Source organism: Pseudophryne corroboree, chromosome 10 (genome assembly GCF_028390025.1).
Source record: "Pseudophryne corroboree isolate aPseCor3 chromosome 10, aPseCor3.hap2, whole genome shotgun sequence".
Classification (NCBI taxonomy): domain Eukaryota; kingdom Metazoa; phylum Chordata; class Amphibia; order Anura; family Myobatrachidae; genus Pseudophryne; species Pseudophryne corroboree.
The window spans coordinates 22710162-22735482 of NC_086453.1; the positions used below are offsets into that span (position 1 = coordinate 22710162).

General features: G+C 46.2%; 1 protein-coding gene across 1 annotated transcript in view; it reads right to left on the bottom strand.

Moving 5' to 3' along the window:
* Positions 1-7403: 7403 nt before the first annotated feature.
* LOC134965840 (sodium/potassium-transporting ATPase subunit gamma-like) overlaps positions 7404-25321 on the bottom strand; it is a 62604-nt gene continuing 44686 nt past the window's right edge. Inside the window, exons 2-6 of the mRNA XM_063942217.1 lie at positions 21729-21764; positions 19607-19681; positions 12937-12970; positions 10913-10953; positions 7404-8261 (exon numbers count right to left, since the gene is read on the bottom strand). Of these exons, the coding sequence (XP_063798287.1) occupies positions 8242-8261; positions 10913-10953; positions 12937-12970; positions 19607-19681; positions 21729-21764 (206 nt within the window). The 3' untranslated portion in view covers positions 7404-8241. The remainder of the gene's footprint in view (positions 8262-10912; positions 10954-12936; positions 12971-19606; positions 19682-21728; positions 21765-25321) is intronic.

Here is a 25321-nt window from a genome sequence, read left to right on the forward strand (position 1 = left end):
TTCCCCATCACTTTACGAAGAAAACGACACAAAAAAGGTCCAAAAACGCATGTCGACCTTTTGACCTGTCGACCTAGCACATGTCGACCTAATGCGCATGTCGACCTAGTGCATGTCGACCTAATGCTCATGACGACCATCAGTGGTCGACCTAATGACTGTCGACTAAGTTGAGTTGACCCAATGACCCATACCCATATAACCCCAGTAGTGTGGTGCCAGATACACATATGCCCCCAGCAGTGCAACTCACAATTGCTGCTGTTGCCTGGGGACGGCTCTGCATGCAGCACTCCTCTCCTGTTCCTCTCCTGCCCAGCAGTCAGTCCGGTCTCTCTTCTTTACCTTCGGCGGCAGCGGCGGAGTGTATCACAATGAAACGCCAGTTCGTGAGCCAATCAGAGCTCACGGTCCAGCAGCTGCGGCTCCTGATTGGCTGCCGCGCACAGTGGCTACAAGGTGGTGGCCCGGTGGTACCCGCTGACAATTTCTTACCGGTACGCAGTACAGCCCCTTACCGCCATACTTGCAGCACTGTCCGGGACTCAAATCTTATTGTATGGGGTGAGTTTACAATGGCTAAATGAGAATCCGTAGAAGCCATTGATTAAACTCTGCAAGATCTACGAAACAATGGCAGATTAATGGAGAAATATGCCTTTCAGCATCGCTGTTCCAAGATGTCCATACTTTGGAACAACTTATTGAAAAAGTTTATGGACCTGTCGAGACAATTGCCACGCAAGGTAACTCATGGTTATGCGAATGTGTGGTTCTTGCACCCAAAAATGAACAAGTCCACTCTAGTAACCATTATACATTGCAGAGGAGATGACAATTCTATAAATACTGTCATGAATGTAGAAGATGCATTGCTCTGTCCTCCTGAATTGATAAACAATCTATCAGCGTCAGGATTACCCGCACTTCTTATAACCTTGAAAGTTGGTGTGCCAGTAATACTGATGAGAAACTTGAATCCATGAAAATTGTGCAATGGGACACAACTGAAAGTTACATCTCCATCAGGAGCGGATCTTGGTGCGGTGCAAGCAGTGCCTTTGCCCCGTGCGCTGCGGCCTATTGGCGCGGCCGCAATCACCCCGCAGGCACTGCCGTGGGCTGTGTGGGCGTCCGCTGCAGCCGGCTCCAGGCACAGACACTAGAAGTTGTTATTGACCTCTAGTGTCTGGTGGCGCTATGGGAGAGACGTCATTGACGTCTCTCCCATAGAGAGGAGCGGGCGGCCAGACTGACGGAGCAGCAGCAGCACCAGAAGAAGCAGGAGCGGGGCAGTGGTAAGTATTGTTTTTATTATTTTGAGTGTGTGTTTGTAAGCGGCGATAGGGGGCACAGCGACAGGGGGCAAATAAAGAGGGGGCACAAATACTGGGGGCAAATAAAGAGGAGGCACAAATACTGGGGGCAAATAAAGAGGAGGCACAAATACTGGGGGCAAATAAAGAGGGAGCACAACTGGGGGGCAAATAAAGAGGAGGCACAAATACTGGGGGCAAATAAAGAGGGGGCTCAACTACTGGGGCAAATAAAGAGGAGGCACAAATACTGGGGGCAAATAAAGAGGAGGCACAACTGGGGGCAAATAAAGAGGAGGCACAAATACTGGGGGCAAATAAAGAGGGGGCACAACTACTGGGGCAAATAAAGAGGAGGCACAAATACTGGGGGCAAATAAATAGGGGGCACAACTACTGGGGGCAAATAAAGAGGAGGCACAAATACTGGGGGCAAATAAAGAGGGGGCACAACTACTGGGGGCAAATAAAGAGGGGGCATATCTACAGGGGCAAATCAACTGGGGGCACAGCTACTGGGAGCATACCTGGCCACGCCCCTCCCCCATGAAGCCACCCCCCCCCCCACACTAACTGTTTTGCCACGGGGGGGGGGGGCACCAGTGGAAACTCTCGCACTGGGCGCCACAAGCGGTAGAACCGGCCCTGATCTCCATAAAGAAATGTTATTGAGGCCACTATACTGACAGGGTGCAGTAAAGGTGAAGACGCATTTATTCCTCAAATTCCTAATGACTGTTCCTTCCAGTCTAAGGGGTCCATTTATCAACCAATGGGGGGTCATTCCGAGTTGATCGCTCGCTAGCTACTTTTTGCACTGCTGCGACCAGATAGTCGCCGCCTATAGGGGAGTGTATTTTCGCTTTGTAAGTGTGCGATCGCATGTGCAGCCGAGCGGTACAAATAAACTTTGTGCAGTGTCTGAGTTGCCCAGAACTTACTCAGCCCTTGCGATCACTTCAGCCTGTCCGTGGCTGGAATTGACGTCAGACACCCGCCCTGCAAACGCCTGGACACACCTGCGTTTTTCCAAACACACCCAGAAAACGGTCAGTTGCCACCCACAAACGCCTTCTTCCTGTCAATCTCCTTGCGATCGGCTGTGCGAATGGATTCTTCATTAAACACATCGCTCAGCAACGATCCGCTTTGTACTCGTACGATGCACCTGCGCATTGCGGTACATATGCATGCGCAGTTCTGACCTGATCGCTAGCGTGTGATCTGGTCAGAATGACCCCCAATATTTGTGACTATTTTTAATTTTTTGGGGGGTTAACTGCAAATTTTAAATATTCCCAGATTGTATGAAGCTGGGACAACAGCAGATATCTCTGATACATGCTTCGCTACAGATCGGGGGTGCAGTTCCGTCAGGGATCCCCGGGGAACACTCCACCAGAAATGGCTGCTGTATATGGCAGTCACACGCGGCACATCGCACCAAGCCCACACACACACACACACACACACACACACACACACACACACACACACTATACCTGTAAACTTGCTTGTCTATGCAATATCTATTTAGTCAATCATATGGCTGTGGGTGTGGTATGGTTGGTTGACCATACTTAGGTCGACAGTATCTAGGTTGACATGTTCTAGGTCGACATGAGTTTTTTGGGGGTTTTGGGTGTTGTTTTCTCCGTACAGTGACCGGGAACCCCAATTAGTGCACCATGTACCCTTGCTTTGGGCAAGGTGCCTCACTCTGCTACCGCTGCGCTCGGCACAGGTTACCTTTCCCAGTCGTAGTCCACGTGGATCGTTAAGTATGAAAAAGTTCAAATAAAGAAAACAATTGTGAAAATATCACGTCGACTTTTTGACCTGTCGACCTAGTACATGCCGACCTAGAGACCCTGTCGACCTAGTTACTGACGACCAATAGTTGCAGACCTAGTAATTGTCGACCTAGAGATCAGATACCATGGCAAGCCAACTCATTGCATAAAAGCATGTAGACACGGTCAAGAGGTTTAGTTGTTGTTCAGATCAAACAAGGAGGTATATTTACTAAGATGGGAGTTCTATTTAAGATGGGATGTTGCCCATAGCAACCAATCAGAATCTACTTCTCATTTATCTAGCACCTTCTAGAAGATAATACCTGGAATCTGATTGGTTGCTATGGGTAACATCCCATCTTAAACAGAACTCCTATCTTAGTAAATTTACCCCAAGGACTGGAGAAGAGATGTGGTCTATGTGACTTTGATCATGAAATGAATAAACTTTAATAAAAAAAACTATGCATCCATTGTAGTGAAGATTATTAGTAGCCACAGTGAGAGAGAATATATGTGTGGAATCAGGCAGGTTCTGGGGCTCTGTGCGCACACGTACAGGATTGAAAAATAAAAACAGCTTATCTGTCCGCATGTGGGGAGTCCAAGGGGTAAGTAGCAGGTCCCTGACCAACGCGTTTCATCCTATTATGTGGACTGTATGTGTGCTACCTGCATTTATGGACAGATGAATTGCCTATTTGTTTTAATTGTCTTGTACGTTTGCTACTTTTAAGCGTGGCAGGATTGTGCCTATTAAATTGTTACTTTTTATCACGTTTGCCTAACATTAAATGGAATGAGCCACATTCCTAATTCCTGATATCACCGTTAAATATTGTGTCTCAAAACAGTACACACTATGTTGCTTTTATTTTCTCTTTACATGTTCGGCTTCCAAATGTCATTAGCCTGAAATTATTCGAAGCTAAGCTGTTATTTATTTTAATAACTGCACCTGACTGCACAGGTTTTAGTTCACCAACACTATTAGGCGCTTTTTTTACTTAATTTGTTTCATATATATATATATATATATATATATATATATATATATTAATTTTTTTACTTTTTCTATATATATTATTATTATTATTTTTTGGGGGGAGGGGGGCTGCTTATTTTGTCAGTCCCTGGCCCCACAATTTCTGATGGCAGCCCTGGTTGGGGGGTAGTTGCCATTTGCCTCTCAGCCAGGGGCAGATGTACAGAGAGTGTGTGTGTGTGTGTGTGTGTGTGTGTGTGTGTGTGTGTGTGTGTGTGTGTGTGTGTGTGTGTGTGTGTGTGTGTGTGTGTGGTGGGGGGGGGGGGGTGGGGGGGGGGGGGTGGATTTAGCAGTTTCTTACCTGTCTCCAGCACGTGGGATCCTCCTCCTTACTAGGTGTAATCTATTTACCAGTGACACTCAGGAAGATGGCCCATGTCCACTACAAAGCAGAGGCTTTGCTTGCACCGTGCGATGCTATCTTCCCATATGGTGGTTGCTGGGAGATGTAGTTCTCCCTGCTGCTGCATCTGGATACACACGGGGTGGGGGTCACACACACACGGGGTCACACACACATACTTACACAAACTCACACACTTACCACACACCACTGCTGCAGAGAACCGGATCCCGACACTGGAGGAAGAAGACGCCGCTTCGGAAGGTGCTTAATTAAAGACTAATTAAGCTAACTGGAAACTTCCAAGTGCTTAATTAGTCAGAATGGGGAGGCGTGCTGCATGGGTGCCAAAGCAAGTACCGCCGGTTTTTCCTTAAATAACGATTTAAGGGGGTCATTCTGACCCGTTCGCTCGCTGCTTTTATCGCAGCCGAGTGAACGGGTACCCACTGCGCATGCGCTGGCGCCGTAGTGCGCTGGCGCATGCCAGACGGCCAAAGGCCGTAGCGGGGCTGCGATCGCCTCTGCCTGATTGGCAGGCAGAGGCAGTCGCTGGGCGGGAGGGGGCGGAACGGTGGCGTTTGGCCACCGTTTCGTGGGCGCGGTCCGGCCAACGCAGGCGTAGCCGGACCGTGCGGGGAGTGGGCCGCAGAGGCTGCGTGACGTCACGCGCAGCCGCTGCGGGCCGGGGAGCGACGCGTAGCTCCAGGCCAGCACGCTAAAGCTGCGCTGGTCGGGAGCAACTCTGGAAGTGCAAAGGCATCGCTGCTGTGCGATGCCTTTGCACTTCTGCGAGGGGGGGTGGACTGACATGCGGGGCGGACTAGTTCTGTACTGGCCATCCCCCCACATGTCAGTGTGAATGATCGTAGCGGTGCTAAATTTGGCACAGCTACGGTCATCTCGGAATGAGGGCCTAAGGATAAATAAGACTTTCTATAGAAATCACTGCATCTTGTTTTTCTCTCCATCAATTGAATAGGAAACCTTGTGGCTTCAGGGAAAACCCACTATGAGTGGGTGTGGGGGCGGTGGACTTGAAAAACATGCACACAATTGAATATGTCCCTTAATATTTCACGTTAAATAGGCCTCATTATTGACTTAATTTTTAGAAAAGTGATGATGCCAGTAGGTGGTCAGTGATAATTGTGTACTGCCACCTGCCTTCTGTAGCTGGTATTGCAGGTGCTGATGCCAGTAGGTGAACTGTCAGAGAGGATGGTGTACTGCCACCTGCCTTCTGTAGCTGGTATTGCAGGTGCTGATGCCAGTAGATGAACTGGCAGAGTTGATGGTGTACTGCCACCTGCCTTCTGTAGCTGGTACTGGAGGTGCTGATGACAGTAATACCTCTTTTACACCGTCCAGGAAGTTAGTATCCGCTGCTCCGCTGAGTACTGCCGGGCGCCGGGTCCCCCATATGCTGCGCTGTGACCCCGGTGCAGCAAAGTGATGCTGCAAAGCGGCAGTGCACTTTACAGCACCAGGGGGGCCACAGCAGCACACAGGATCCGGCAGCCCAGCAGAAGCAGCGCAGACCGGCACCCTGAACTGGTGAGTATATTATGCTGCGGGGGGGGGGGGGGGTTCAGTGGTGTGGGAGGTAGTTGCGATGTTGGCAGGTTGCGGCGGTAGCAGCGGTGATGGCACATGTGCAGCAGGACATCAGGGTATTTTTTACAAAAAATACCCCGATGATGCTGCGGAGTGTCATTGCAGGCATGTGATAATTGATACATCCCTGCGATGTAATCAATTATCGCAGTGCGAGTTTAGGCGATTTTATCACACCACATCCAAGTATGCGGATGGTGATAAATAGGCCCCATAGTCACCACAATAGAAACACCATTCAGACGTTAATTCTCTTCTCGCTCACACCTTTAACCCCTCTGCTGCCACATCATGCCATGTACTGTACACATCTCTCGCTTCCGGACATAAATGAGAAGGACCAGTTGTCTCTCCAGTGCCGGGGTAGCAGCCACAGGGTACAAGCATCTTTTAAACAAAATGTATTATGTATTGAGTTACGTTTGTTAGACTACAGCTTAGAGATTGTCATTTTCGAGAATGAGTTTGCTGTGGTTTAAACAAAATCTGTTATGTGTTCGGTTAATATAATCTGGAATTCTTAGGATGTAACCTATTCTAATCCTTCTCCTATTACACTCAGAATTTCCGTTTCATTTTATGTTTTATGTATCAGGATAACGTACTAAGGGGCCCATTTTTCAAACACATAACAGTTAGGAGCTGAACACATGACAGTTGGAAGCTGATTGGCTGGAGCGCCATATATCATATGCAACGAGTTTTATCATTCACAAAGCATTTTATCGCTTGTTGATAAATGGGCCCCTTTTGACTGTTAGAACCTTAAGAAAAAACCTTATTCTGTTACTTAAGTTGAAGCTATGTAAATTTACTGTGGAATGAGTAGTTTTCATATATACAGATGGTCAGATACATATATACAGATAAACAGCACAACTGCTCAGATACGTGACCCATTCGCTTCTATGGGAAATCCGCTCTGCGAATGGATCACGGCCTGCCGCGGCATAGCGCATTGAGCAAATGCTGCAATGAAGTAGCAGGACACATCTGTAATAATGGCACATCATAATATGTTGCATGGTTTTGTTGTATTTTCATACAATGTATAAATTGCTGAAGTTTTTAAAACCTATAAAATCCTAAAACCTGGATGGAAAAAAATAATTTTGGTTTTATAGATCCTAATAATCCTGGGCCTAGTTATTATACTTAATCGCAAATTATTATCATTTTCATAAACTAATTATCGGTCTGTACACTGAAATGTGTTGTGTGAGATATAGAGAAACCGAAGCCCAAACATTGTAATGTTGTACATATAAAACACATACGGCCACAAATATAGAAATATTCTGTTTTATTGGTGTATCAGGGGAGGGAAAGCAAAGAAAAAAAAACTAAAATAAAAATAAATAGAAAACCCAGGAAAACTAATTTGCATATATTTCCATGCCGCATTCTGTATATCATATATAGATAGATCTTTCCTCTTATAGCTATTTATTAATATAGATTTATGTTTGTCACATGCTATATACAAATAATTTAAAAGGGGATGTGTTCCTGGTGTCCACCCAGTATTAACCCATTCAGTGAGAGACCTTTAGGAGATCTGGGGCAACAGGGTTGCCACGGGCAGTTGCTAGGCAGATTACACAACTACAGTCTACTATAGAGGTGATGGGACCCTATGTTGGGATATTTCAGTGCTACAGTAAATTGGGGGGGAGGGGGGGGTCTGTCTTACAGGTTCAACGTTTTAACTTTTTCAGATGAATATTTAAAATCCTGATTTAAATAATGGTGCGTAATCTTAATATTCCTACTCTATAGACATATAAGTGGGTTCCGTGTGCCTGCCATGCATCAGTGGTGTATTATAGCGCCCCCTGTCTGCCTGTCTCTCACTCTGCAACTCTCTGTGCTCCTGTCTCTGTGTATTGGGAGGTGGGAAAGAAGTGTCTCTGAATCAGTCCTTCGGGATGAGAAATGGAAGCTCTGTGTGTTTGTGGGAGGAGGAGTCACGCAGGGAAGAGCCACGCATGCATTAAACACGCTATCTGGGACATTGATGTGGAGGTGGTGGGGGGGGGGGGTTCCTTTCAATCCTTTCCCCTCATTACGGGGGGTCCAGTGACTGGATCCAGCAGCAGAAATCAAGAAACTGAGAATGGGGAGCTATACACTTCCAGCGGGAGCTGCAAGAGAGAGAGAGAGAGAGAAGGGGGATAAAGAGGGAGGGAGGGAGGGAGGAGGGAGAAATGGGAGTGGGGAGAGCGTGGAGGTAAGAGGGGGACAGAAAGAGAGAGAAGGGGGATAAAGAGGGAGGGAGGGAGGGAGGGAGGTAGGATGGAGAAATGGGAGTAGAGAGAGAGTGGGGGGAGAGGGGGAGAGAAAGAGAGAGAAGGGGATAAAGATGGAGGGAGAAATGGGAGTGGGGGTGAGAGAAAGAAGGGGGATAAAGAGGAAGAGAGAGAGATGAGGGGGAGAAAGAGGGAGAAAGAGAAAGGGGGGAGTGGGGAGAGAGTGTGGGGGAGAGAAAGAGAAAGAAGGGGGATAAAGAGGGAGGGAGAGAGGAGGGATAAATGGGAGTGGGGGTGAGAGGGGGAGAGAAAGAGAAAGAAGGGGGATAAAGAGGGAGGGAGAGAGGAGGGACAAATGGGTGGGGGAAGAGAGTGGTGGTGAGAAGGGGAGAGAGAGAGAGCAGGGGATTACGAGGAAGGGAGAGAGGAGGGAGAAATGGGAGTGGGGAGAGAGTGGGGGTGAGAGAGAGGGAGGAGGAGGAATTAGAAATTTATCACAATGGTTGAAGATAAATGTAACAGGTTTTATTGATGAAAATAATGCAGTCAAACAAAGTGCTACACCAATGGGGGTCATTCCAAGTTGTTCGCTCATTGCCGATTTTCGCAACGGAGCAATTAAGGCGAAAATGCGCATGCGCATGGTATGCAGTGTGCATGCGCTAAGTATTTTAGCACAAAACTTAGTAGATTTACTCAAGGCCGAACAAAGAATTTTCATCGTTGAAGTGATCGGAGTGTGATTGACAGGAAGTGGGTGTTTCTGGGCGGAAATTGACCGTTTTCTGGGAGTGTGCGGAAAAACGCAGTCGTGCCAGGATAAAACGCGGGAATGTCTGGAGAAACGGGGGAGTGGCTGGCCGAACGCAGGGCGTGTTTGTGACGTCAAACCAGGAACGAAACGGGCTGAGCTGATCGCAGTGTAGGAGTAAGTCTCGAGCTACTCAGAAACTGCTAAGAATTTTCTATTCGCAATTCTGCTAATTGTTTCGTTCGCAATTCTGCTAAGCGAAGATACACTCCCAGAGGGCGGCGGCCTAGCGTGTGCAATGCTGCTAAAAGCAGCTAGCGAGCGAACAACTCGGAATGAGGGCCAATGTTGCCAATTTTAAGTGGGCCATGAACAATTTTGCATATATCTACTAGTTCAAAAATATGGTAAATATTCAAAAAGATGTTCATTTACAAATAACACTCAAAGATGTAAATGTAATCTAAATAGCATAGCAACAAAACACACATAATTTCATTATCAAACGTGCAGAAGACAGATAAAAGCTAATTGCTGACTGTTGTGCTATGCCTGGGCATTTTAGCACTCTGGAGGTCCCACATCCATTTGGCCCAAGGCAGCAAACCCCGGTCATCTATTATCAAGAGCCCCCATCACAATGATAAATCAAGATTTTTCTATCTCCACTTATTAGGCCTAATTCATATTATATAAACCCGATGGTTTACATACAAATACAATGTTAGAGGGTTCGTGCAAGACCTGTTCTGCACATGTACAAGGGTCTTGCGATATCGCTCGCAACCCTCTGTCAGTCACATGCTGTGGCGTTTGAGGGCGTCTATCTCCAGCAGACGCCTCCTGTTGCATTTGATTTTTAATGACATGGAATTGCACAATGGCATCAATGCAGCGGTGCAATTCCTTACAATCATGAATAAGGCCCATTGTCAAGATAAAAATTCAGTTCTCGCCATCCATTAAAGAGATACAGGCTCAGAACACTAGGGGGTATATTCAATTAGGGTCGAAAGCTGCCATCTGTCGAATCGTGATTCGACCTCTCCAGTCCCCGCTATTTTTATTCGACAAGTTGGGGAATTCGATTTGTCGAATAGTACGTGAATCGGCGGTATAGCTGCCATTTCATGTACTTTTGAGGGAAACGGGGCCAAATTCGACAGCTAACAGCCCCTGGTTTGTGGGACATTCCTGGATTTCTATGTAAAAAGGGGCTTTTATGGTACCCTGCCTTGGAGCTATACCCCCCGCAACTTAGATATCTGGCTTGGCATGTTATCCTGATTTTTATAGAAGGAAAGTTGGGAGTATTGAAATAGGAGTGAGCCACTTCTCATACTCCAGTCATCCTGTTCTGCAGGGACACTTCATGCTCTATCCCAAGATGGCCACCAAGATCTCTACTGAGCACAGGAGCCATCTTGATACTGTATAGTGTGACTCTGTGAAAGTCATAAGTCTTTGCAGTATACACTCAACGCATGGTAAGCTATATGAATCCACACTCTACTCAAGATCCCCTTCATCACGAGTGTGCATGGAACAGTGAGTACAGCTGTACCTGATATCTATCAATAAGCCGACATTGCTTGTTAAGTAACTGGGTCATTCATAGTTTGAGCCATCCTCTGGTGTGTGCCTATAAAACTCTGTGAATAAGGGGAGACCTCCCGCAAGAGCCGGCTTTTACCCCGAGAAGCGCAACATCGAGCCTCAACCAACTCAGCGAATATAGAGGACATAAAAAAATGTAGGCTTGCTGGAAATGTAAGGATTAATGTCAATGACTTACTCTGGGTTTGTAGAGGCTGCCTCCCATCAGACTGGGATCCGCTGTGATAAGAGACAAAGCAATGTGAGACATACAGTAGGAACAACACTCATTTACTGCTGCTAAAATATGTACAATCTGTGGCCTGTCTCTTCCAAGTGCTGTTTATTATCAGGATCTGAGTGTGGGACCCCCACCTGCAAACTGCGGAGGAAGCCAAGTCTGGCCAAAATTACTATTCAGCCTGTCAATTCATAATGAAGTGTTTGAGGCACGAGGCATGGAGTGCCTCATGTCTCTTTTAGGCCACTTGATTCTTGTGAATTGATGTGTTGCACTCCTATTAAAAATATATACATTCAGCCTGTTTGATGTTTGCTACGTGCATTCATTATGCCAGTAATAAATGGATCTCCCCCGGCTGCCTATTACCCTCTACCATCTTTTACCGTAAGATTATTGCTTTGTGGAAGGTCCTTTTTTTCTGCAACAATTTGCAGATAAATGGCCTTATTCTGGGTCGTAACCAGCGTCATTATCGGACGTAGTTGAGCGATTTCTTTTTGTACTGAGCATCCATCTAAGTCGCACCGCGCAAGCGTCCTGACTGTGTTTGTACAGAGTCGCAGTTGCGATTACAGACGCACACACGGAACAGCGTATAGAAAATTTGCTGGGCATTCCCGGGCTGTGACTGGGAGGTGGCTAATCAGACACGCGGAGATGGTCGGTCTCGTGTCGCAGGCATGCCGCTGAAGTCTTTGCATACAAAGGCGCTTTAATCGCTCACCTTGGAGGCCGGACTCTGGTGGAGAATCTCCACCTTGCAAACGGCTGGTACAGGTATTATTATTAATGGTGCGAAACTTGCACAATGGGGGTCATTCCGAGTTGATCGATAGCTGTCACGCGCGGCGTACTTTCACAACAGCCGATGCAGTTTCACACAAGGGGCCAGATGTACTAAGCCTGAAAAGTGATAAATATCACAGTGATGAAGTACCAGCCAATCGGCTCCTAACTGTCATTTTTCAAACACAGCCTGTAATATGGCAGTTAGGAGCCGATTGGCTGGTGCTTTATCACAGTGATATTTATCACTTTTCAGGCTTAGTACATCTCCCCCAAGGTCTAGTGACGCTTTTCAATCGCACTGCTGGCCGCAGAGTGATTGACAGGAAGTGGGTGTTTCTGGGAGGTAACTGACCGTTTTCGTGGAGTGTGTGTAAAAACGCAGGCGTGTCCGATACAAACGCAGGCGTGCCTGGGGAAACGCAGGCGTGGCTGGCCGAACGCAGGGCGTGTTCGTGACGTCAAAACAGGAACTAAATAGTCTGAAGTGATCGCAAGCTAGGAGTAGGTCTGGAGCTGCTCTGAAATTTTTTTTGCAGCAGCGCTGCGATCCTTTCGTTCGCACTTCTGCTAAGCCAAGATACACTCCTAGAGGGCGGCGGCTTATTGTTTGCACGGCTGCTAAAATGAGGGCCAAAAGCAGAGTTACATGCATATCATCCGTTTGTTGAGCATCAGTCATATTTGCCGTGTTATATTTGGAATATACTGGTACTTTGCTGGTCTCGGTGAGATGAAAGCACAAAGCGCTTCCATCATTTATAGAAAGAATAACAATTAATAGCATTTAGCCTAGGGGAGTCGTTAATCCTGAAAAGATTATCCCTTGCCTGCATAAATAACATTTCTAGTGGAGCATTTACCCCCCCGGGCTGCGTTTGTTGGAATAAAAGGAAGGGAGCGTTCATTATAAAGACACCCCTCAGCTGATGCAGGGGCCGCTAAATGCCCAGAGCTCCTGTGGAGATGACCACTCGCTGGGGGAAGATTGGTAACAATGACACGCTCACAAAAGCCATAATGGCTGTGTATGATTCTGAGCGGATATCACACAGGGCCTGTTATGCTGCATTCATGCTGCCCTGCGGGCGGTGTATCTGTGGGGAAAGTGAGAAGCTGTTCCCTGGCAGAATTGCTATACAGAGTGTTGGACGCGGAGGTGAGTGAGGACAGTGACCAGACGGGACTCTTACTTTGCATTCTTCTGTTTGCATTTGCATTTGTTACCTGTGGGAAAACACACACACAAAATATATTATATGTATTAAAACCAATCATATATTTTATGAACAGTATAATGATGTTATTAGTTGAGGGGTTAAAGTCAATATTTTAAGAGAATGTTTATTATTATTTATTATCATCATCATCATCTTAGATTTGTTAGGCGCTGCAAGGTGTACGCAGTGCAGCACAAGAGGTAACTTAATAACTAGTACAGTACACAGCATAAATACAATGCACAACAGTGAACAGTACAATCTCTAAAAACAAATATTGCAGTAAAACTACAGACAAGGGGGGTAATTCCGAGTTGATCGCAGCTTCAAGTTTGTTAGCAGTTGGGCAAAACCATGTGCACTGCAGGGGAGGCAGATATAACATGTGCAGAGAGAGTTAGATTTGGGTGGGGTGTGTTCAATCTGCAATCTAAATTGCAGTGTAAAAATAAAGCAGCCAGTATTTACCCTGCACAGAAACAAAATAACCCACCCAAATCTAACTCTCTCTGCACATGTTATATCTGCCCCACCTGCAGTGCACATGGTTTTGCCCAACTGCTAAAAAATTTCCTGCTGCGATCAACTTGGAATTACCCCCAAGGGGTGTAGAGTACAGGGTAAGAGCAGGTCAACTCGCTGTAGCTGAGAGCGGACAGTGGTAAGTTGCAGGGGAAGGAACAACAGCTGTCCGTCACCCTGTACCCAGATTATGGGTAAGCAGTCAGTGCCACTGAGGGGGAGACAGAAGACCAGAAGCACTGGTGGTAAGGATCAGGGCTGGTTGTAGACATTTTGGTGTCCTGGGCAAACGTTTCTCCCCCCCCCCCCCCCCCCCTCCCCATTCAAAACATGGAGAGTGCACGCCGATAGAGAGAGAGAGAATGAGTGTGTGTGTGTGTGTGTGTGTGTGTGTGTGTGTGTATGTATGTATATATATGAGTGTGTCTGTGTGTGTGCATGTGCCGGCTCTCTTACCTCACTTCTGCACAGTGTGAAGCTGAGCAGAAGTGAGTAGCGGGGGTGCGGCTAGCGAGGGCGTGGTGCAGGCAGCGGGAGGCTGGGAGCAGCCAGCACGGGGTGGACAGGGGAAGGCGGCCATCGTAGTGCGGGCAGTGAGTCTGCGCACGCAATTTAGATGGTGTGGCGGGGGTGACTGCAGCCGCACCCTCAGTCTGCAGTGCACCAGACACCCGCTCTGCTAGCCAGCAAAGGTCCTCTACACGAAGGGAAACTAGACGCGTAGCGTCTAGTTCCCCTCGTGGAGAGGACCTTTGCTGTGCTGTGCGCGATGACGTCATCGCGCACCGCACAGTAAAGGTCCTCTCCATGAAGGGAAACTAGACGCTACGCGTCTAGTTCCCTTCGCAGCGGGCAGCGGGACACAGCGGGCAGCTGGGGGCAGTAGTGGAGGGCAGCTGAGGCAGTAGCGGATCTTGCCATGGTGCGGCGCCCTCCGGAAGGCGGCGCCCCGGGCAAAAGTCCTGCTTGCCCGTGGCAAGATCTGCTACTGATCCAAATGAGGGCTGCGACACAGGGACCGTGAAATGATATTTTCCTATGTATAACATATCAATGTATATTCTTAATGAAACATTGTTTCTTCAAATTGTATAAAGCTTGGTACATACCTATACAATCGCAGGCCTGTTCTCCCAATATCAGGTCATCGGGACCACCATTGTATAGGTGTGTACGCTGTACCATGTGCAGGAGCGTTAGCTGATAAATGGCCTTTAACGCTCCTGCAATAGCCGTGGTTCAGGAGGTCACATATCATGTACTGCTTAATATTTGTCAGGCCGACCTCCTGAGCCCAACGAAGCCGGTAGACACTGAGCTATTTTAGCATAGTGTGTATGGTGCTGAAAGGAGGCTGACAGGTGGTTCAACGGAAGGCGCACTGCTCTGCGGATCGGAAGCGTTCACCCGATCAGCAGCGTGCTTGTAAACGTGTGTACCCAGCTTAAGTCAGTTGTTGAAATCAAATGAACAGTTGTGTTAGAAGCTGTTTACGTAAGCAGCATGAACCCTGAAAAATTGGTCTGGGTCTCAGATGTGTGTGTGTGCTGCATGGGACTGTGTGTGAGCTAGGGAAATTTCACATATTGCTTTGTGTACATCTGTGAGAATACACAGGTGACAAGCACTTTACACTCCTTAGATCAGTCATATATCACTATGCTAGGGGTTATGTTACCACGTCTAACAGATATGTAGCAACTTCTATGGAAGACGCAAGGGTCCCCTATTGATTTTAACCCCTGCTAGCTTGATCAGTAGAACCTGTTTGGGGGAAGAACAATGCCCGGCAACAGGGTGTGAGGGTGTCGACGGGGATAAATGTATAGGTTCCCGAGGACAGAGGGCCCCGTGGAATAGGGACAGTGCCTTTTAATATTTTTTAAAGTTGCCTGTCAACAAAAAAATAAATGTCTGGCCGCACCAACCTTTCCCACCACTTCCTCGGCTCCTCCTCCCTTACCCAGTCACTTGGTCCTATCCCTCCCTGTGGTGCCAGCCATAACGAGAAAGCTGTGCTGCGCTGGGCACTTCTCCCTGTCCCCCACTGCAGCGCACTCTATGGAGCCCAGCAATGCTATTACCCAGCCTCCCTCCGGCACCAGACATGGGGGGTCATTCCGAGTTGTTCGCTCGTTGCCGATTTTCACTATACTGCGATTAGTCGCTTACTGCGCATGCGCATGGTACGCAGAGCACATGCGCTTAGTTATTTTACAAAAAACGTTGCTGTTTTGCTGTAGTGTCTGTGGCGCTTTTCAGTCGCACCGGTGTTCGGTAAATGATTGACAGGAAAGGGGCGTTTCTGGGCGGCAACTCAGCGTTTTCCCGACGTTGGCTGGAAAAAGCAAGCGTGTCAGGGAAAAGCGCAGGAGTGTCTGGAGAAACGGGGGAGTGGCTGGCCGAACGCAGAGCGTGTTTGTGACGTCAAACCAGGAACGAAACGGGCTGAGCTGATCGCAATCTGTGAGTAGGTCGGGAGCTACTCAGAAACTGATAAGAATTATTTATTCGCAATTCTGCTAATCTTTCGTTCGCAATTCTGCTAAGATACACTCCCAGAGGGCGGCGGCCTAGCGTATGCAATGCTGCTAAAATCTGCTAGCGAGTGAACAACTCGGAATGAGGGCCATGAGTCTGTGGGGGACATACAAAGCGCAGCAAAAACCCACAGCCCCCATCCCCCGCCGTCCGTATCGACACAGGGACTGGCTGTGGGGAGTTCCTCCTCCATCATAACTTATGTCTGGCCCACGGTTTTATATATATATATATATATATATATATATATATATTTATATATATATGACTCTGCTGCTGTAATGTGTAAAAAGGGGGGGCTGTGCTGCCGTAATGTGTAAAAAGGGGGACGCCGTCTGCCGTACTGTGTTAAAAGGGGGACGCTGTCTGCCGTAATGTGTAAAATGAAGGGCTCTGCTGCCGTAATGTGTAAAAAGGGGGATGCTGTCTGCCGTAATGTGTAAAATGGGGGACGCTGTCAGCCGTAATGTGTAAAAAGAGGACTCTGCTGCCGTAATGTGTAAAAAGGGGACGCTGTCTGCCGTAATGTGTAAAATGGGGGACGCTGTCTGCCGTAATGTGTAAAAAGAGGACTCTGCTGCCGTAATGTGTAAAATGGGGGACGCTGTCTGCCATAATGTGTAAAATGGGGGACGCTGTCTGCCGTAATGTGTAAAAAGGGGACTCTGCTGCCGTAATGTGTAAAAAGGGGACTCTACCTGCCGTAATGTGTAAAATGGGGGCTCTGCTGCCATAATGTGTAAAAGGGAGCTCTGTGGCTATGCCCCTTTCCCATGAAGCCACGCACCTAAATTTTTTGTGCACGCCTAGAGCGCACACTGGCTCTATCTTGAATATGTAGGGGGGGGGCGCCGATGCTGTTTCTTGCACACATCGCTAAAATGTCTAGTTACGGCACTGCCCCCTGGGTTAGGTGCTGTACTCAGTCAGGTCGATAGATGGGGGAAGGGCATCCCGGCATTTTTATAAGTAGGTCATTGCTTCCCAGTGAGATGGCCCATGCCGCCATTACAGAGGAGGGTTTGTCAATTGTATGGTCTCTCCAAAAACTACAGCCCTTCACTGTCATTACTGAAGATATTCCACTCTTGTGGCTGAATAGGGTCTCTCGGGATGATGGGAAACTTTTAAGGTGGAGCCATACCTTGCAACAGTATCATTTTACTATCCAGCACAGAAAGGGTGCTGAGCAAGGTAATGCTGATGGACTCTCTTGGCAAGGTGAGGAGGTGGTCAGTAGCACATGGGTGAGATTACGACATGGGTCACAGAACTTGTGCACCATTTTTGAGGGGAAGGTGTTAAATAGAGACCATAAAATGCTATTTTCCTATGTGTAACCTATCAATGTATATTCTCCATGAAGGGAAAGTGGGACCTAGACTGCACACCCTAACTGCCAGTAATGAAGGTGCTATTAGCTGAGACCAGTAGTGCTTCACACAGAGAGAGAACGAGCATTGGTATGAATGTTCGGTATGAAGCACGGTACCTACAAATTGTATAAGTCAGTTCTTGAAATCAAATGACCAGTTTTGTTAGAATAAGCTGTTTACATAAGCAGCGTGACTCTTGAAAGTGGGGTCTGGGTCTCAGATGTATGTGTACTATACACAGCTGGGGCCATGTTTGGGTTAGGGAAATCTAATCTACTGTTTTGTGTACAAACTGTGAGACTAAACAGGTGACAAGTCCTTTGAAGTCAAAGGATGGTGCAGATAACAGGATCTAAGGGCATTTTACACTCCTCGGGGCAGACAGTCATATATCACTATTTTAGGGGTTATGTTACCACTTCTAACAGATATGTTGCAACTTCTATGTAGATCCTACTAGTTTGGTAAGGTGTCCATATTTGGAAGACCCAGGGGTCCCCTATTGTTATTAGGCCCTACTAGCTTGAACAGTAGAAGCTGTTTGAGGGAAGAACAAAGGAAGATGGGTGCACCTTGGACTGAAAGAGTTAACAAAGGTGGGGGCCAAGGAGCAACTGCTAGAGGAATAAGAGTGAGATGCTCCCAGCACGAAGTGTCATCTGACTGAGGGGTGTACCAATCTATACTGAGATCTCTTCCACGGCAGAAAAATAGGACTCTTATGTAAACAATCTTGATTACTGATTTTCTCTATTTTATTTTCTGAAACTAATTGCAACATAGGGCCTAATTCAGACCTGATCGTAGCAGCAAATTTGCTAGCAGATGGACAAAACTATGTGAAATGCAGAGGGGGCAGATGTAACATGTGCAGAGAGAGTTAGATTTGGGTGGGATGTGTTCAAACTGAAATCTAAATTGCAGTGTAAAAATAAAGTAGCCAGTATTTACCCTGCACAGAAACAATATAACCCACCCAAATCTAACTCTCTCTGAAAATGTTATACCTGCCCCCCTCTGCAGTGCACATGGTCTTGCCCATCTGCTAACAAATTTGCTGCTATGATCAGGTCTGAATTAGGTCCATAATCTGTATGTCCATGTTTGTAATATCTCTTTGTTACCAAACATTGGCCATACTTCTCAGATTAAATCAATTTAATCTAGTATATTCTCCATGTTACTTGTTGAACTTGCAAGCCTGTGAGGTCAATGCTACATACATATGTTTAATTAAGTGTCAAATACTAATATTTGTTTGGAGAATGTAAAGACTCCTTTGAATGGTGTATTTATCCTAAGTGACTGAAGTGTTCACCACCTTGCCCCAACTGTCCTAGATTGCAGTATCTGAGGGCAGGTTGGAATTGTTACAAGGCGTATAAACAGTTGGAGAAGAACTGGGAAGGAAACAAGGTGATTAGAAGGGAGTGATAGAGAAGACAAGAGTAGGTCTGGTAGGCTTTAATGAAAATATGTGTCTTCAGGAACAATTACAAACAGGGAAAGTGGGAGGAAGTGAGACCTGGAGAGGTGAGATGTACAATGGAGGGGAGCACACCAGGCATAGGAGGAAGTGAGTAGAGTAGAGTAGAGTAGAGGTAAGTCGACAGTCAGGAAGAGCAGATGATGCAAGTGGAGTGCAGACATACATGAGGTTGGAGATATAGAAGGGGGTGGTGTGGTTAAGTGTTTTTTTCAAGTAAGGCTTTCCCAATGTTGGTCATGCTCTATTGGGTGCCATAAATTCTACAGCATACTGTAGGTCCTCTGAGTTAAGGAAGTCCCACAGAAGGAAGCCTATATCAGTATATATACCTCACAACTGTCCCAGTTTTGGTGGGACATTGGAGGCACTCTCCTGTTTGGGTTAGGAGTTCGGGAGGTATATTCAATTTACTGCTGTGACCTTCGGAAGTACTGATCACACACCCCATTGATGTCCTCATGTTAACTGGTCACACCTCATCATGATGCGTGGCCACACCCACATGACATTTGCACCGCCCCATTTCTCCTAACTCCCCGACTCTGAAGCCTAGTCAGGGCATTTGCATACAGCAGGCACAACTGTTATGTGTTCTTGGCCAGGTCATAGCACTCTAGTAGATGGGGGAACCATTTGTACTTTGCTGACTACATAAAGCAGTCAATCAAGTTCTCTATCTGTGATTTAATTGAGAATATAAAATATTGATACTTACTAAGAGCGATGACGATCCCCAATACAAACATGATAACTGCCAGTATAAGTCCGGTCATTCTAACCGTGTCATAATCTACAACAAAAGAGACACAGAAATATAGTTACGTGAGATAACAGAAAGAGAAAAAGTGAATGCAAAGTGTGAGGCAATGTAAGCATTACACTTACATGTATGTATGTATGTATGTATGTATGTATGTATGTATGTACTCTATGTATGCACTGTATGTATGTACGCACGTACGTACGTAAACCATAAGCCAAAGAGAGTAAAAACTGCTCCATTCAATACCAGCTGTTTGTTTGCCATGAAAGGGAGGGGGGGGGGAAGGGGGGGGGTAAGGAATCCTATAGCCCACATTCAAGTTATGGGAAGGCATAAGCAGTCAGCTCAATAATTACGGTTATAGGACAGAGGCCTCTAGTAAATGGCCAGCAAGGTAATAGTGTTTAAGGGGCCATTAACTGGTTGCTTTGGAAAAACATTAAAAAAAAAAAAAAAAAAAAAAAATGTCCCAGATGAAATCACTGATAGTGAAGAAACGCGTCAGTATGTATGGAAGCTTGCAGACAGCCTTCCGGTCTGCCTAATTCCTTCACTCAGTGTCTCCAGACTGACTTGCATAATAAAAGCTGACTTACTGCCGCTGTGTGCTTTTATCTATAGTGCTTTCTATTTACTAATGTTTCTTACATTTCTGTTTTATTGACAAGTAGATAATGAAAAGTATTAATTGCTTATTCTGAGACTCTTACTGATTAATGTGTTACCACGCAGCCAGCGTTTTCTTTTATTTTTCTCTCCATGCTATTAACAATATCTGACAATGACCCATAGCCACCAATCATAAGTCAGTTTTCATAAGATTCGATTGAGCTAAACGTAATAAGGGAAGCAGTTAGTTTGTCGATCTGGATTCTTTCTACAGTCAATGGGGGAAATGTAAAAGGGTGTGAGAATCAGAAAGTGAGAGATTTTGGTAAATTTCTGTTTTTTTAAAGTGGCAATCATTTACATGGTAAAACCAGGTTGATTTTGCCATATAAATGATTGCCACTTTAAAAAAACAGAAATTTACCAAAATCTCTCACTTTCTGATTCTTACACCCTTTTACATTTCCCCCAATATGTTGACAGCCTTATATCGAATGGAGACTGCCGCTACTGGTGTAATGCTATTTATAGCATTGTAATAGCACTGGCAGGGGGGTTTCCTGATGATAGGTCGCCAGTCAATAGGTTGACGCCATAGGGTCAACATGCATTAATTCGACAGGTACAAAAGCACGACATGTACTAAAAGGTTGGCAGATGAAAAGTCGACAGTGCTAAAGGTTTACAGGTACAAAATGTTGACAAACTAAAAAGGTCGACATGACAACAGTCAACACAAATATGGTCGACATACTTTTTTTTATCACTTTGTTCAACTATTTAATCGTTTACCATCCACGTGGACTACGACCGGGAATGATAACCTGTGCCAGGTGCAGCGGTAGCGGGGCGAGCACGCGGGGGTACATATTTCCACTAATTTGGCTTAGATATTTGAAAAAAATAAAATAAAAAATGACACCCAAAAAAATTGTTGCAACCATTTTTGTGTCAACCATTTCCATGTCCACCTTTTGACCTTGTCGGCCATAGGGTGTTGACCCACTGACTGGTGATCTATTCATTGTCGGTCTTTAACCCACACCCTCAGCAGGGTGTGATGCAAAATGTTGACACCAGAATGTTGCTATTGTAGTTATGTCGGCATATCAAATATCGACATTGACAAAATGCCGACACTCACAATTTCAGCACTGACTGTTCTGCGAGGGTGCAGTACCGGGGATGCGTTGGTGGAACAGTGTTAGTCTATCAGTATAATTTTGGATTGTAGGAAGAAACCCACGCAAGTATGGGGAGAATATACAAACTCCACACAGTTAGGGCCATGGTGGGATTTGAACCTATAACATCAGTGCTGTGAGGGAGCAGTGCTAACCATTACACCATCCGTGCAGCGTGCTGCAGATGTAGTCAGAACGGGTTTGAATACATCCTCTGTTTGCATCATGAACTAATGGTCTTTGCATAATACTTCAAGAATAAACAAAACTGGTTCACTTACTGTAGACAAAGGGGTCTGAATTTCCATATATATTCACTGGAATGAAAGTGAAATAAAAGGGTGATTAATGACATATAAAAGAGACACTTTTTGTGAAAATTCAGTTTGCAAATTGTATACGCATATGCAACTTTAACCTGGTATTTTAAAGAAGAACAGTAAGGAAATAATACATTCTATGGGTAAAAGCTGCCTGAGACCCGGGTCAAATGATTGGCAGTTGTTTTTGGTCCTGGAAACACTTCTGTTTTTGGGCAATTTTGCTGAAAATGTCCCTACTGGATGTAAAACTTGCACAATGTATGGGTCATTTTTAGAATTGCCTCAAAGAACTGATTAGAGGAGTAAAAATATACTGACAGTGACCTCAAAGCGATGAACTGCCACCACAACGAAATGTGTCACGAATCACTTCGCTCAACATAGAACTGGACAGTATTGCTGAGAAATCAACAGCGGTTACCATCATTTTATGCATATTGGTATCATCCCTACTTTAATCTATGGGCACATTTCATTGGTTTTAACCATATCCTGCCCGAACTCTTACTGTTCTTACCAGAAATTATTGGCAGGAAATAAATCGCTATAATAAACTTTGTAAACTCTGTGGGAAGAAAATACAGAGACTGTACATGGAAACCAATCGTAGGAAAAGGAGTATACATTGGAAGTTGTTCAGTATAAACAAAGACTGTGTGAAGATAGAACATCGATATTTGTTAATGTGCATCTCACTGCTCCATACCTAGAACATAACAAGACTGCAGTAAAGAGATGAGCAAAACTATACTTTGTGCCTGTGGTTTTCAACTAGAGGTGAGCGGGTTCGGTTCCTCGGAATCCGAACCCCCCCGAACTTCACCAATTTTACACGGGTCCAAAGCAGACTCGGATCCTCCCGCCTTGCTCGGTTAACCCGAGCGCGCCCGAACGTCATCATCCCGCTGTCGGATTCTCGCGACATTCGTATTCTATATAAGGAGCCGTGCGTCGCCGCCATTTTCACTCGTGCATTGGAGATGATAGGGAGAGGACGTGTGCAGTGTTCTCTCAGTTGTGTTCAGTGTGCTGCAAATATCTGTGCTCAGTGTGCTGCAAATATCTGTGCTCAGTGTGCTGAAGATATCTACGTTCTCTGCCTGAAATACGCTCCATATCTGTGCTGCATTGTAGTATATAGTAGGAGGACAGTGCAGAATTTTGCTGACCACCAGTATATAATATATAGCAGTACGGTACAGTAGTCCACTGCTCTACCTACCTCTGTGTCGTCCAGTATACTATCCATCCATACCTGTGGTGCATTTTAGTTGTTGTGCGCAGTATATATAGTAGGAGGACAGTGCATAATTTTGCTGACCACCAGTATATAATATATAGCAGTACGATACAGCAGTCCACTGCTCTACCTACCTCTGTGTCGTCCAGTATACTATCCATCCATACCTGTGGTGCATTTTAGTTGTTGTGCGCAGTAGTAGGAGGACAGTGCATAATTTTGCTGACCACCAGTATATAATATATAGCAGTACGGTACAGTAGGCCATTGCTATTGATATATTACTGGCATATAATTCCACACATTAAAAAATGGAGAACAAAAATGTGGAGGGTAAAATAGGGAAAGATCAAGATCCACTTGCACCTCGTGCTGAAGCTGCTGCCACTAGTCATAGCCGAGACGATGAAATGCCATCAACGTCGTCTGCCAAAGCCAATGCCCAATGTCATAGTAGAGAGCATGTAAAATCCAAAAAACTAAAGTTCAGTAAAATGACCCAAAAATCTACATTGAAAGCGTCTGAGGAAAAGCGTAAACTTGCCAATATGCCATTTACGACACGGAGTGGCAAGGAATGGCTAAGGCCCTCTCCTATGTTCCTAATGACTAGTGGGTCAGCTTCAAAGCACTCATTCTCCCACTAGAAAAATTAAAAGACTTAAGCTGACAAAAGCACAGCAAAGAACTGTGCGTTCTTCTAAATCACAAATCCCCAAGGAGAGTCCAATTGTGTCAGTTGCGATGCCTGACCTTCCCAACACTGGACGGGAAGAGGTGGCACCTTCCACCATTTGCACGCCCCCTGCAAGTGCTGGAAGGAGCACCCGCAGTCCAGTTCCTGATAGTCAAATTGAAGATGTCACTGTTGAAGTACACCAGGATGAGGATATGGGTGTTGCTAGCGCTGAGGAAGAAATTGACAAGGAGGATTCTGATGGTGAGGTGGTTTATTTAAGTCAGGCACCCGGGGAGACACCTGTTGTCCGTGGGACGAATATTGCCATTGACATGCCTGGTCAAATTACAAAAAAATCACCTCGTCGGTGTGGAATTATTTTAACAGAAATGCGGACAACATTTGTCAAGCCATGTGTTGCCTTTGTCAAGCTGTAATAAGTAGGGGTAAGGACGTTAACCACCTAGGAACATCCTCCCTTATACGTCACCTGGACCGCATTCATCAGAAGTCATTGACAAGTTCAAAAACTTTGGGTGACAGCGGAAGCAGTCCACTGGCAACTAAATCCCTTCCTCTTGTAACCAAGCTCCTGCAAACCACACCACCAACTCCCTCAGTGTCAATTTCCTCCTTACCCAGGAAAGCCAATAGTCCTGCAGGCCATGTCACTGTCAAGTCTGACGAGTCCTCTCCTGCCTGGGATTGCTCCGATGCATCCTTGAGTGTAACGCCTACTGCTGCTGGCGCTGCTATTGTTGCTGCTGGGAGTCGATCGTCATCCCAGAGGGGAAGTCGGAAGACCACTTGTACTACTTCCAGTAAGCAATTGACTGTCCAACAGTCCTTTGCGAGGAAGATGAAATATCACAGCAGTCATCCTGCTGCAAAGCGGATAACTCAGGCCTTGGCAGCCTGGGCGGTGTTATACGTGTTTCCGGTATCCACCGCTAATTCACAGGAAACTAGAAATTTGCTTGAGGTACTGTGTCCCCGGTACCAAATACCATCTAGGTTCCATTTCTCTAGGCAGGCGATACCGAGAATGTACACAGACCTCAGAAAAAGAGTCACCAGTGTCCTCAAAAATGCAGTTGTACCCAATGTTCACTTAACCACGGACATGTGGACAAGTGGAGCAGGGCAGACTAAGGACTATATGACTGTGACAGCCCACTGGGTAGATGTATTGCCTCCAGCAGCAAGAATAGCAGCGGCGGCACCAGTAGCAGCATCTCGCAAACGCCAACTCGTTCCTAGGCAGGTTACGCTTTGTATCACCGCTTTCCAGAAGAGGCACACAGCTGACAACCTCTTACGGAAACTGAGGAACATCATCGCAGAATGGCTTACCCCAATTGGACTCTCCTGGGGATTTGTGACATCGGACAACGCCACCAATATTGTGTGTGCATTACATGTGGGCAAATTCCAGCACGTCCCATGTTTTGCACATACATTGAATTTGGTGGTGCAGACTTATTTAAAAAACGACAGGGGCGTGCAAGAGATGCTGTCGGTGGCCCGAAGAATTGCGGGCCACTTTCGGCATTCAGCCACCACGTGCCAAAGACTGGAGCACCAGCAAACACTCCTGAATCTGCCCCGCCATCATCTGAAGCAAGAGGTGGT